Consider the following 15,073-nt stretch of genomic DNA (forward strand, 5'->3'; position numbering starts at 1 on the left):
AAGCTAGGAAATTCTGGGTTTGGTGGACAAACAATTATTAAAAAGTTATGGAACTTCATTTTTTTACAAGATAACTGCAGCAAAATTATTGTATAAATCAACAGAAAAATTCAGCACTTATTCACAATAATGATTGGTAAAGATGATGGAACTTGCTGAGATGGCTGAATTGATTTATTTGATCAGAGAAAAGTCAATACCCATTTTTATTGTGACTGGAAATCCCTTACAATATAGACTTTTTGTATGAAACAGGAAAAATGAACTTGTAATTTATGGTTTTAGACAGGATAGGTTGAAGATAGAAGAGAGCTAGGTTGTATAGGTCGTTGCTAACTTAACACCGTAATTGAGCCCAAAATTTCTGTTGCTAAGCAAGACAGCTGTTAAGTGAGTTTTGCTTCATTTTATGACTTATTGCCATAGTTGTTAAGTGAATCTTTGCATGTGTTAAGTTGGTAACCAGGTTCTTACGTGAACCAGTTTCCCATTGCAAAAGGTGATCACATAACCCTGGGACACTGCAACAATGCCAAGCATCCAAACTTTGATCATGTGACCATGGGGATGTTACAACAGTCATTAATATGAAAAACACTTTTTAGTGCTGTTGTAATTTTAAACAGTCATTAAAGAAATAGTTGTGGTTTGGTGGCCTAGAGAGTGGTACCGCTGGTGGGATTCAATTTTTTTTTACTATTGGTTCTGTGGGCATGGCTTGGTTAGTATGGTGTGGCTTGGTGGACGTAGCTTGGTGGGTGTGGAAGGAAAGGTTACTGCAAAATCCCATTCCCTCCCACCTACTAACCTGCTTTCCAGCTCCGTTCTCCTGTGCAGGGCAACCAAAGGAGACCCAGCCAATCAGCTGGACTCGATGGGAGGCAGAGAATAGATGGGCGCGGGGCCAGTCAGAGGTGGGATTTGCTGGTTCTCTGAACTATTCAAAATTTCCACTACCGGTTCTCCAGAACTGGTCAGAACCTGCTAAATACCATTTCAGAGTGGTACAATGCCTAAAACTGGAGCTCTCACCTCACAATTTGGAGGCTGTGAGTTCGATCCTAGATAGAGGCACATATTTCTCTTTCTGGGCACAATTAGAATATATCTGCTCAACAAAACTCCGCATTGGTGACAGGAAGGGCATCTGGCCAGTAAACACTCAGCTCCATTCAGTTGCCCAGACTCCGCACTGCAAGGGATTATTGGGTCGTTAAAAGATTGTGATGATTACACAAATAGTTGTAAGTTGAGGACTAGCTGTAACCGTAATGTAAGAGGTAAGCATAAAATTGTAATTGTCGCAGCTGTAAAACAGATCCAAAGCAGCTACTTTGTATTTTTCTTTCTTTCTTTTTTCTTTCCTTTTACTTTTTTTCCTTTCTTGCTCTGCTAGCTTCCTTTTTGGTTTTTCTTTTTTTCTGCTTCTTATTTTATATCACTGTATTACTTTTTCTCTTCCTTTTAAAATATATATTTAATAAAATGAAAATAATAATAATAAAAATTATGTATATATAAAAAAATTCATGTTTATCTGAACCAGACAGAGATTCAATGCTTTGTTTCCAGTAGTAAAACAATGGGAATTTGTATATTGGGTGGGCTGCTCATTACTTAAATTATTAAGCAGAAGGTGGACAATAATCTAGCGCATACTGAATGGAACAGAGAAATAGACTAGATCCGTGATGGCCAACCTATGGCATGCATGCCGGAAGTGGCACGCAGAGCCATTTCTGCCATCACGCAAACCGCCACCTGGAACAGATCCACTGCGCATGCATGTACTCCCCCGCCAGCTGATTGTCAGGTATCTGCTGTGCATGTGCGGGGGGAGACACGCATACATGGGTAGGGGTGGTGCGCACACAGGGTGTCGCGCACACATGCACAGAAGCACTCAATGCATGCACACGGGGGTTGCGCGTGCATGTGCAGGGGGGAGTTGCACACACATTGCACTATGGGTACAGGCAGGGGTGGGATTCAAATTTTTAACAACCGGTTCTGTGGGCATGGCTTAGGTGGTGGGTGTGGCTTGGTGATCATGTGACTGGGTGGATGTGGCTTGGTGGTCATGTTATTGGTTGGGCGTGGCCAACTCAATATCACTCATATCAAGGCACGCATCTCCTCGCCTGGCCTCTCATGACTGTGGGGATGCTGCAACAGTCGTAAGTATGAAAAATGGTCATAAGTCGCTTTTTTCAGTGCCATTGTAACTTTGAATGGTCACTCCACACAAGCAAAGTACCAGCAAAGGAGGGGAAAAAACTCCAGAGAAGTTCCAGAGACAGGAAGCCTAGTCCTGCCAAGTAATAAGGGTTAACGGAGAGGCAGTTTCTGTAAGCAACACCAGAACGTTTCCTTCCTGCCTTCCTTACAGGATTAGGCCAGTAATTTCTTCTAACAACCGGTTCTCCGAACTGCTTAGAATGTTAAGAAGTGGTTCTAGTGAATAGGTGCGAACTTGTAGAATCCCACCCCTGGGTACAGGCATGCATACACACACTTTTGATATATGATGACGAAAAGATTAGCCATCACTGGACTAGATAATTTCCAGAATTTCTTTGTGATATCAATGTCTCTGATATTATTGATGTGGTGGGCATATCTATACCCACTGTGGGGTCTTTGCTGCTCTCTGAGGGGGGTGGTTTTTTTGCAGACATTTCATTAACAAACTAGTTAATATCGTCCGATCTAGCATTGATGATGTGGCCTGTATTCACCATAACAACAGAATGCAGGAGAAAATCCAGGTAATACTTCTTTGTATTTTATTGCATTTCAGGTGCTGAACCTGTTTCTTGCCTTACTGTTGAGCTCCTTTAGTGCTGACAACCTTTCTGCACCAGATGAAGATGGGGAGATGAACAACCTGCAGCTGGCCTTTGCCCGCATCAATCGAGGGCTGAAGTACCTCAAGCGTTCCATGTGGAATTTCTGCTGTAGGGTCCTTCGACAACCAAAAGCGACTGCCGAAAAGAAAGCCATGATGAAGCTTGTGACCCACAACCAACCCGTCTTGCACAACTGCGTCAACAACCACATGGCTAATGAGTTTGTCAAAGAAGAGCAAAGCCAGAAGGAGAACCACACCAGCAATGCCAGAGCTGCCACCAACAAAGTGGGGCATCAGGTGTCTGATGACCACAATAATGACTTTATGACCAACCCAAACATGTCCATTTGTGTCCCTATTGCTATGGGGGAGTCGGACATTGAAGATGATGAGCAAAGCACCTTCACCGAAACCGACCAGGTAAGTTTCTCCTTAAACCAATCATGGTGTCAGGGCTCTGGCAGTCACTCCCATTTGAATCATGAGTTTCTAGCTGGATCTTTCAGAGCTTAAAGAAGATTTATTAGGAGTGAACATTCTAGTGCTATCTGGGTGTAGCTGATTCTGAGATACATCATTCATTTCACCCTTGACCCTGGTTTCCCCCACACTCCTGGGTGTATCATAATTCATATTCTCCAATGGGACACATCCATAGCCAAGAATCATCAGTCATATTCTCCAGTTATAATTTTGTGTGCCAGAAACTTCGGTCGCCTAGAAATTATCTATGAAAACATTTAAGGAATGCACTACTTACCGCTCTCCCTTTCTGCTGGCAACTCTAAAAGACCAGAGAAATATTTTATGAGTTGACACATGGATGTGGTCGATGCAGTTTTAGGGAAGTATGAGAAAGGAGGTGCAAGCTGCAGAATAGCCTTCTACAAACATGGTTGGGAACTGAAACCATTGTAGTTCCAACACTCCTGGAATGTACAACAGCTTGAAAAGGGTTGTTCATACATAGATAGTACAGGATAGAAATATTTTGTGATCTGTTGGGTTTGCTGAGCAGATGCAGAGAGTGATGTGGCTGTGGAGAAATAGATAATAGCCAGCCCAGAATCATATAGGATCTCAGCTTGTGGGCAAATTGTGCTGCACTCATTGCCTGTGTGATTGAGTGGCACCCATTTTGCAGACTCGAGATCCTGGAGTGGGACAATATTAGAACCATCCAAAATTGAGACACAAACAGCAAACAGCTTTAATTGTTCCGGATATTGGTAGATGTTAATGCCAAAATTAGAATATCCTTCTGTGATAAATTCCTCTTTTATATATTATAGTACCAAGCTTTCCCCCTTTATAACAGCAGCAATGGTTGCCATGGTGTTCTCCAAGGACACAACTATGCAACTAGATTAATTTAGCAGTTAGTTAGTTCCTCTCTCCAAGGAATCATGACAACTGTAGTTCACTGTGGAAATTTAGGGTCCCCAAACAAAATTCTCAGTACCAGGATGAATAGAGTCCTTGATTGGAACTCATGAAAGTTAAAAAGATATAGTGGTCCAAATACAATCTTACAAAACAGATTTTTTAAAAATTGTCTTATGGTTGTCTTTAAGGCCTTTACAAGTAGAAATGGACTTAAATTCACCATTTGATGTTGTATTCTTTTGGGATGAAGCTATGAGTTGGATATTGATAGTTTGTGAATGGTTTACACAAGTTGTAAAACACAAAAAAGCTTCTGGGTATCAAATCTGAAAGATTTTTTTTGTTTGCAATGTTGAGAATTAACCACTGTGAAATACTCACTGATGACTGAAATGTTGCTCGGGGATGACATGCAGGCAGTAGTTGTAGCTGATTCAGGAAGCATAAATTCAGAAAGACAAGGGAACAAATGTGTTTCTTATGTCCGTGTGTTTTAGATACCCTGAGAAATAGTGGATAGGGACTTGTGCAACAAAATAGGATCCTAATATGCATAGCCTCTCTATGTTTCTTTCTCTCTGTCTCTCCATAATCTCTCTCTCTTTCTCTCTCTCTTTTTTACATAGATTCTCTCTTATTCTCCCCATAGAGTCTCTCTCTCTCTCTCTCTCTCTCTCTTTACATAAAGTCTCCCTCCTTCCCTCTCTCTCTCTCCTCTCCATAGACTTCTTCCTCGCTGTCTCTCATACTCTTTCTATCATTAGGTAATTACTGTAGACACACATGATGCAAGTAAAAAAAGACACGGGACAGCTAGAATTCTTGTGATTTCGGAGAATTCTCTGTGAATCTCTCCTTGGAGAAAGAACTCAGAATTCCATCAGGCTCTACCAGATTGTTCCGAATAGTATGAGCATTGTGAAAAATGAGAGCAGAGTCCCTCTTAATGGTCTTGAAGCCTGAACAAATGTCCAATATAACTACCTCTAGAATCTTGCTTATTGCCAAGGCTTTGTAACTTGTCTTAAAAGTGACTTGGAAAATTTGGAACAGTGTAGTAGCTAAGCAAATCATTAAGCTCTCTTTGCTTAATTCCTTCAATTTTGCTTCCATTTGAGTTCTTTCTTTCTCTGTCTCCTGTCTGATAAGCTACTGAGGGTTTGCAGATACATGCAATAATGCCATACTCATACCTTTCTTAACCTCTCTGCAACATGATCGTTGAAATATAATCTCTAATCTCACCAAATACTTCTATTTCCATGTCTAATTCCTTCATCCTGACCCCAGTCTCCTAAGCTTGCTTTCAAAATGCTTATTTGCCTTTATTAGTCCCAAACTCTATATAGCTAGCCCTCAACTTACAATAGTTCATTTATTGACTGTTTAAAGTTACAACAGCGGTGCAAAAAGTGAATTATGACCATTTTTCACATATGACTGTTGTAGCATCCCTATGATCACATGATCAAAATTAATATGCTTGGCAACTAGTTCATATTTGTGACTGTTGCAATGTCCCAGCATCATGTGATCCTCTTTTGTGACCTTTTGGCAAGCAAAGTCAATGGGGAAGCCAGATTCACTTAACAACTTACTCAGTTAACAACTGCAGTGATTCATTTAACAACAACAAAAAAATCACAAAATGGGCAAAATTCACTTAACAAATATCTCACTTAGCAACAGAAATTTTGGCCACAATTGTAGTTATAAATCAAGGGCTACCTGTAATAAAGTATAAAGAAAATAAAGAAAATTACTGATTTTACAATCGAGAGCATGAGAGAAAGTAAGTAGTAGGGGAAAAACAGTTTCTTGGCAAAAATAGGAGGTATTATTGTGGTTGCTTTCTTTAAGGATGTTTTCTCAAAACTAGCCTACAACCTATCTAACCATTTCTTTATAAAGATTGCTGATAACCAAAGTATTGATTACTCTTTAACCCACAATAATTTTGTGGTAGATATGTCTAGTTGGAACAAGTTTATAATAATTTTTAAAATAATTCCCACTGGGAAATTTATGTTAATATTAAAAAACATAGCAGTCTTAAAAGCAATAGCGTTTAGACTTATATACCACCACATAGTGCTTGAAAGTATTCTCTTGGCAATTTACAATATCAGCCTCTTGCCCCCCAACAATCTGGGTCCTTATTTTACCCACCTCAGAAGGATGGAAGACTGAATCAACCTTGAGCCAATCAGGATCAAACTCCTGGCAGTCAGCAGAATTAGCCTGCAATACTGCATTTTAGCCACTAGAAGACCTCCAAGGTCCCTTCCAATTCTGTTATTATGTTTTTGGCCCTCACTTTAAGATGCCTCTGCAACAGGCAGTTATCCATTGTGGATTCCCTGAAAAGCTATGGTAGTTACTAGTTTTCTAAAATAATCTCCTGTCCTAGCAGTCACAAGGTTTCTAGTACAGATGTCTCACATACAATTTACAAACTGTGAAATGAACGCACCTGTTTGTGTATGCGTCTTTGGTGATCTTTTCACACTTAAAGTAGCTAGCTCTGTCAGTGGTAGTGAGAATAGTCTTGTTGGTTCCTGGATTAGGCTGTTGTTTACTTCTCACTGGATTGTTTTTATATGTGTAGTGTGGGGCACGTCTTAGCCAGGGATCACTGAGGTGGCTGGCTTCCTCTGTGAAAGGAAATTTTTCAAGTGGTATTATCTGTATCCTGAATGCCGTTAGGCTTCTTAATTGTCCCTCCGTGGTTTGTTCTCCTCCATGCTGCATCGAGAGCCCAGGATGGGTTGACTCCTTCCTATGATGTCATTTAGCTGAGTCTGCACTAAGATATAAAAGCCAGTCCCCGGAAGAGACCCCAGCTTTTGACTCAGCTTTCTGTCAGTAGCTGTGTCTCTGAAAGCTTCTGTTAGATAACACTCACCAGCGATCTTCAGTACCGTTTTTCCTCGTTTTGAGCAGCCCCCAGGATCTGGGCAGCTGCTCTTCCAGGAGAGCAGGGCTCTCTCTCTCCTGCAACGTCGGGAGCAGCGTTGCCAGAGCGCTGTTCAGGGAAGTTGGGCAGCGCCTGTAGACCTCCCCCACGCCTGCGGTTTGAGCGGTCGTAAAAAGTGATCGGCAAACCGATACCAGCGTCGCCCAGCTGATCATGTGGCCAGAGGCTGCCCTTTCCTTTGCTGACTTCACTCGGGGCTCTTTATAGCCTAAGGAGAGATTCTTCGATCTCGGAGCCTGTTTCCCATAGTCAGTGGCCATCTTGGATTGAAGCCTTCCACCATGAGGTGAGCGACCATTTTGTAAGCCCGGGGGCCAATTTATACCCTAAGGGGCTTAATACAAAAAATTTACAAACAGTTTCTTTCCATCGTAAGAGCCTTTATTCTTCAAATGGAGCAAGATAAGGATCAGGCAGAGTTTTCCACCCCAGTGGAACCGTCTCTTAAACCCAATAAGAGAAAAAGTCGTAGGCAACGCACCCAATCAGTCCAGAGGGAGGTGGCTGCTAAAATGAGAGCTAAGGCTCTCGCCCCTAAGAAGGCAACTCAGGCTGAGTTGAGGGCAGAAAAGCGCAGACATGCAGCCCTAGAGAGGCAGTTCAACAGAACTATTCAACAGAAGGGAGTGCAACTACAGCAGGTTTCAGGTGATACCCGTGGGCCCCAGCCAAGCCCTCCCAGGGGAGGAGAAGTTATCTATGAGCCTTTCCATCCTCCATCCTGGTCTCCTGAGGCCTTTGCAGTACAATATGATCCTCAGGATCTAAGCAGATCTGGGCCTTATTCTGGGCCCTATGCTCCTCCCCCTCCCTCCAGGCCTCTAACCTCTTCTCAATCTAGGCCTGAAGCCACCTTCACTCCCACAGCAGCAGCCTTCGGCCTTCGGCCTCTACCTTTGAGCATAGACCAGGGGATAGCCAAGATGTTGTCTCATTGGCCATTAGGCAGGGATTGGCTGAAGGCTTCAAGCAAATCCTTCGACCTCTGGAAAGGGTTCAGGCCCTTCTCCCTTCTCAATCTATATAAGTTCCTTGCCTCATCACCCTGATTTACACAGGCCCCAGGACCTCAGGGTCCATTCTTCTCTACCAGAATGGGAGGAGGTTGATGAGGAGGGAAGGGCTTCACCATCTGAACACAGTTACTCCTCTCGTTCAGAACGTGAAGAGGACGAGATCCTTGACCAAAATCTTTCAGAGGGAGAGGACTCTCGCCCAGAGCAGACATCCTCTGCGTTGGTCTTCAATCCTTCTCTCTTCAGGCCATTACTCAGCAAGGCCTTGGTCACTGCCAAGCTGTCACCAGAGGAAGTGGCTCCCAAGCCACAAGGAATTCCCTCTAGCCAGGGAGACTCACTCTTCCCCAAGCCTGCAGAGCATGCAGGGGTTTTGCCTTCTCCCACTTTGTTCCTGGACATGGTCAAGGAACAGTGCGCTTCCCCTTCGGCAGGTCCTCGCCCATCTTCTCTGGATAAGCGTTTCTACAATGTCAGCGCAACCCTGGACAATACCCTGGCAGTGCCTTCTGTTGACATTCCGGTTCTGGCCTCGCTCTCATCTACTGGCACTCTCACGTGGGCATCCATACGGTGGCTGCGCCAGATTAGATTGCCTACATCTGACCTTCGGTCTCACCAAAGCCTTAATAAGATTATCGCAGCGGCGGAATTCACTGCAGATGCCACTCTCAATTCCGCCAAATTTGCATCTAGGGCCATGGCATCTTCAGTAGCAGCAAGAAGACTGTTATGGCTCAGAAATTGGCAGGCAGAGTCACGCCGTAAATGGAAGCTGGTTTCAGTTCCATTCGCAGGCGATAAGCTTTTTGGCGATGCTCTGGAACCTTATCTCATCGAGACCAGAGATAAACGTAAAATTCTCTCTTCCTCTGGGAAGAAAGCCGACTATCGCCCAGCTCCTTATACCGGTAAACAGCCCTTTCAGGAGGGTGGGGGTCGTTCCTTCCGTTGCTCTAAGTAATCCCTTGTTCTCCCCACCCATCGGAGGTCGCCTAGCCTTCATTGCCTCCAAATGGGAGGAGTCACGGCGGATGCCTGCGTGCTCAGCACTATTAGGTCAGGATTTCAGGATTACAATTGGACTTCCTAATACCACCACCACCACCCCCAAATTTTTTTTTGATCTGTCCTGTCTCTCGGGATATTTCAAGGCAAGACCTCATGAATCAGGCCATTCAACACCTTCTTGAAATCCAAGCTATTCAAACCTGTTCCCCCCTCTCAACGGGGACATGGGCTTTACTCTCGCCTTTTCATCATTCCCAAAGCCTCAGGAGGGGTAGCGAACCATCCTGGATCTAAAATTTCTCAACCAATTTGTAAAATACAGGCAATTTAAAATGCAGACTCTGCATTCTATTTTAGAGAGCGTTCGGGAGGGCGATCTCCTCTCTTCCATTGATCTCATGGAGGCTTACCTCCACATCCCCATTTGGCCTCATCATCGCGTTTCTCTGTTTCTGTTATCAGAATACCCATTACCAGTATCGAGCACTTCCCTTCGGCCTCTCATCGGCTTCAAGGGTCTTCACGAAGGTTCTGGCAGCATTGATGGCATCTCTGCTTTCTGTTCCAGTGAGGATCCAATGCTACTTGGACAACATTTTGATTCTGTACTCCTCCATCCATGCAGCCCGTCGGGATCTGCAAATTACCCTGTCATATCTCCAGAGCCATGGATTTTTCCACTCCCGTCCACTCCAATGGTTCCTGCTTCCCTACCAACAGGCAGAAACCAGCCACTCATCCATCAAGGTCCCGCTCCCTCCACAAATCCGGAGATCTCTCAATTGGTGGTGTTCCCTATTAATCTGGGAGGGACTCCTTTCAGGGTCCCAGACAGGCTAGTGATAATCATCGATGCCAGCCTCCTGGGTTGGGGTTCCTATATGCAGGGCCAGATAGCTCAGGACCTTGGTCCAGGTCAGAGCAGGCCCTTCCCATAAATTGGCTAGAGCTCAGAGCCATTTTTCTAGCTCTCAAGCATTTCAAGCACTCAGTGACCGGCTCTCATGTTCTAGTCCTTATGGACAACATGGCCGCCATGGTTCATGTCAACCAGCAAGGGGGAACGAGATCCAAAGCCCTCATGGGAGAGGCTCTACGGTTGGGGTTATGGGCAGAGAAACACCTGTTGTCGATCTCGGCGGACCACTTCTCCGGGATCAACAACTCCCAGGCCAACTGGCTCAGCAGGAGCCTAGTCGACCAGGCAGAATGGTCCATTCCTCCATCTCTATTCAGGGACCTTTCCCTCAGATTCGGAACGCTGGAGGTGGACCTCTTCTCCACTCCTCAAATCACCCAGGTCACCAGATTCTTCACCAGGTTTCCTTGCCAGGGAGCAGAGGGGACCAATGCCCTTCGATGCAGATGGCCCAAAAGTCTCCTCTATGCCTTTCCCCCGCTCCCCATCATTCCGGCAGTAATTCGGAAGATGTTGGAGGAAAGAGCGGAGCTCTTCCTCCTGGCACCCTATTGGCCAAGGACGCCCTGGTTTGCGGATCTGGTCAACCTATCGGTAGCTTCTCCTTGGAGAATCCCAGCCCATCTAATCTCCCTTCATCAGGGGATTCTGCTCCACCCGGAGCCCCTGTGGCTCAAGCTGACCATGTGGCACTTGAGCGGCAGCGGCTAGAGGTGGCTGATCTTCCTGAAAGGGTCATCATCACTATCCTGGCATCTCGCAAACCTTCCACAAGGCGCATCTATGATGCCACCTGGAAGGCCTTTTCCTGATGGTGCCTTAGGGAGGGTCTCTCTCTCCTGCTTTAGCCCAGTTGGCAGAGGTTCTTAGATTCCTTCAGCATGATCTGGAGAAAGGTTTGGCCCCCAACACCTTACGCAGGCAGGTTGAGGCCCTCTCCTCGGTTCTTTCATGGGGTTCGCTTCCTTCCTTTTCCCATCACCCTTCAGTCAGGAGGTTTTTGAAAGGGGCTTCCAACCTGCACCCACCAGTGGTTCACAGGTATCCTTCCTGGGATCGTCATGTGGTCCTTAATGCCCTTACGAAGCCCCCCTTTGAACCCCTTAGAACATTGTCTCTCTGTTTCCTGTCTCTGAAGGTAGTGTTCCCCGTTTCCATCACTTCAGCCAGGCGGGTATCCAAGCTCACTGCTCTTTCCATCAGACAGGACCTTTGTTCCTTTCATGATGATAGGGTTGTCCTCAGTCTGGACCCCTCATTTATTCTGAGGGCTAACACCTGTTCCACAGGCCCCAGGACATTATGTTGCCTGGCTTCTGCCCCCTCCCGCACCATGACTTAGAGCAGCAGTGGCACACACTAGACGTAGGTAGGGCTCTTAGAATATCCATTAAGCGCACTTCCTCCTTCAGGAAGTCGGAAGCCATTTTGTTTCCTTTTCCCTTCTCACTTGGGGCACAAGGCCTCTTCTCCTACTATTAGCAGGTGGGTCAGATCTTGCATTGAGCAGGCCTACAAACCTGCGGCCCTTCCGGTTCCTCGAAGTCTGATGGCGCACTCTACCAGAAACACGGCCACTTTGGCTGCCTGGGTGACCCAAGTACCCTTGGAGGAGATCTGTTGTGTGGCCACGTGGACATCTCCGTCTCCTTTCATCAGATACTACCGTCTGGATGTCTTTGCCTCGGCAACTGCAACTTCGGCAGACGGGTGCTTCAATGAGTGGTTCAACAGTCGGTTTGATGAGCCGGACGAGGACCCGCCCATGGACATGCAAGCTTTGGTATGTCCCATCCTGGGCTATCGATGCAGCATGGAGGAGAACGGGCATTGGTAGAAGTTACCCTGAACGCCCTTTTTATCAATGCTGCGAGAGAGCCCAGCCCCTCCCTTGATTCATCCGGAGAGGGTAAGCCATATTTCTGTATTCATTTGTGCTTTCAGAGACACCTTTCAGTCTGTCAAGTATCTTCGCCAAAGCTGGGGTCTCTTCCGGGGGCTGGCTTTTATATCTTAGTGGAGACTCAGCTAAATGATGTCATAGGAAGGAGTCAACCCATCCTGGGCTCTCTCGCAGCATAGATAGAAAGGGCATTCAGGATAACTTCTACCAACGCCCATTCACTCACGGGAATCCAGCCGGGGAGCTGCTGACTTCAGCGGTGTGCAGGCCCAGTGTGTTACCACGTGAGCCACTGTGGCTTCTTTTTGATTGTTGGTCTAGTGTTTATCTTGCTGCTAATCTAAGAAGAAAACAACACTCCCACTAACAACAACAGGGCAAATCATTTGTGTATAAACAGAAAGCAAACTTCACTCCTTCCTAACACTGCTATTACCAAGTTGGGTAATAAAATGTCTGGAAGAAAAACAAACCAAGCTGAAAGAGCAACAAGGACCCCAAAGTTCAACTCTGAACTACAAATATTCTCTTCATCGATACCTAATTTTTTTTGTGCATTTGACAATTTCCCCTAATCTCATAGACATGTTATTTCATCTTACCTAAACCTTTTCCTTGGCTTCCCTTTGTGTAAAAAAAAAAAAAACCTTGACTGCAAAAAAATACAAATAAGACACTCCCAATAAACCCTTTTGATAATGAATTACTGTCGTCTTTGAAATATCCACTACTGTTGCTTTTCTGACAGGGTCATTACAAGCCTTGCAATGGCAAATCCAATAGTTTTAAAAATTCTGGATCTGTGTTTTTACTACTTGGGCAAAACTTATGAATTGGTCCAAGAGCTGACTTGCATTTTGAGTATCAAGAGTCCTTTCACTTGTTCTTCCATTTTGTTTCCTTTGTAATTGATTCTAGGAATTTGAACATTTTTAGGAAAGGTTTTGTTCTGAGTCATCATTAGCCGCACATTGCTGCACATTGATTGCTAATACAAAATCATCTTTGAGTTAGTTAATACTCCTTTTCCTAACCTTTACCAGTGGATTTTATTGATGTTTCTGCATCAGAGACATAAAAGCATTCTAATAGCTTGATTGCTTCTAGTTGGGCTGCTTTGTTATGTTTTGTATAGTTCCATTAGCATATTTACTTATGTTGAGATCTTGGCAGCCAGAGAAAAAAAGGCACCAAGCCATCTCACCATAACCACAGAAACAAAGAGAAGTATTATTGCAATTGATTGCGGAACTGAGTTTGTTTCTTTGTTTATTACTTGTATTTATCTTACTCTCTATTAGTTTGAAGATTTTTAGAGTGGCTGACAATATAATATTCCACAAACGCATAAAGCAAAAGCAAAAACAAAAAAACACCAACCTGTAAAAGGAGCAATACCAGCCCTTTCTTGGCTAAAAGGAAAATATAACATCACATCAAAAGAAAAGACTGGGCTTAAAAATAAACATTTTTACATGTCACCAGAAGGACAGCTAAGAAAGCACCATGTGAATTTCCCTTGGGAGAGCATGCTATAATAGAATTGCCAGCCATCTCACTTTGGAACGCAACAAAAATCATAAAGGGCTTTCCCAAGATGATCCTAACGTCCAGGTGGGTTAAAAGAAGGAAATACATTACTTACCTTGAATTTAAGCTGTTTAGACATTTGCAAGCAAGAACCAGATTTTGAATGTGAGCCCCAAGGAAAGGGACAGCCAATGCACCTATTTCAAAACTGGTGCAATGTGTTTCAGATGTCCCAAAGGTGCTTTTTTCAAAAGGAAACTTTTTCCCCCACTTCAGGATGTTTTTCTTCTCCTCCAAGAAACTTCTTCAGTTCTTACTTGCCTTGATAGATATTGAAGAACTGAAGAAGCTTCTTGGATGAGAAGCGAAACATCTTCAAGGAAAAACAAAAACAAAATCCAGTTGTCTTTTGAAAAAGCACAACCAGGGACAACCATGATCTGGATGACTGAGAATCTCAATAGACATATCGAGATGTTTCAGATGTTAAATATTGCATTTTTGTAGTAATTAAAGGCAACGAGGATAAACATACCTGTAATGTACACTAGTACTCCAGGTAGGATACTATCAAACCATAGATTAATATAGGCCGGCTACCTCTTTCTGCAAGAAGATACAACTGGACAACCAGGAAGCATTAGTGAGGGGAGCTGTAGATCACAGAAGATAGGACAAAATCTAAGTAAGACTGCCATATTATAAACTCAGTAATGGACATGCAGCCCCATCCAGAATGGCTGACCCTTTTACTCCATTAGGCAGCATACTATTAATTAGAATTAGAATTCTTTTATTGGCCAAGTGTGATTGGACACACAAGGAATTTGTCTTGGTGCAAATGCTCTCAGTGTACATAAAAGAAAAGATACATTAATGAAGAGCCAAGAATCACAACACTTAATGATAGTCATAGGGTGCAATAAGCAATCAAATCATACTAGGAAACAGTCCATATAAATCATAAGGATACAAGTGACAAAGTTACAATCATACCATCACAAGTGGGAGGGGACGGGTGATAAGGAGTGATGAGAAGGTTAATAATAATAGTAGTGCAGAGTTTGGCGCCCCACGTTGGGCGCCAAAATAATAATAATAATAATAGTAGTGCAGAGTTTGTAAATAGTTGGACAGTGTTGAGGGAATTACTTGTTTAGCAGAGTGATGGCATTCAGGGGGAAAACTCTCCTTGTGTCTAGTTGTTCTGGTGTGCAGTGCTCTATAGCGTCGTTTTGAGGGGAAGAGTTGAAACAGTTTATGTCCGGGAAGTGAGGGGTCTGTAAATATTTTCACAGTCCTCTTTTTGACTCGTTCAGGATACAGGTCCTTGAAGGAAGGAAGGTTGGTAGTAATTGTTTTTTCTGCGGTCCTAATTATCCTCTGGAGTTTGGGTCTGTCTTGTTGGGTTGCAGAACCAACAAGAGCTGCATATGATAGACTCAATAATTCCTCTTTAAAACTGTATCAGCAGCTCCTT

At 44.1% G+C, this 15,073-nt stretch overlaps 1 protein-coding gene across 7 annotated transcripts in view; it reads left to right on the top strand.

Moving 5' to 3' along the window:
- The window catches only part of LOC113419511 (sodium channel protein type 5 subunit alpha-like), a 377,390-nt gene that overhangs the window by 237,888 nt on the left and 124,429 nt on the right, over positions 1–15,073 (top strand). For all 7 annotated transcript variants that reach the window (XM_087947846.1, XM_087947840.1, XM_087947841.1 and 4 more), the window contains one exon: positions 2,801–3,271. In XM_087947846.1, coding sequence (XP_087803972.1) covers positions 2,801–3,271 — 471 coding nt within the window. The remainder of the gene's footprint in view (positions 1–2,800; positions 3,272–15,073) is intronic.

Source organism: Notechis scutatus, chromosome Z (genome assembly GCF_049901735.1).
Source record: "Notechis scutatus isolate UNSWTSFEM ecotype Mainland chromosome Z, rNotScu1.2, whole genome shotgun sequence".
Taxonomy (NCBI): domain Eukaryota; kingdom Metazoa; phylum Chordata; class Lepidosauria; order Squamata; family Elapidae; genus Notechis; species Notechis scutatus.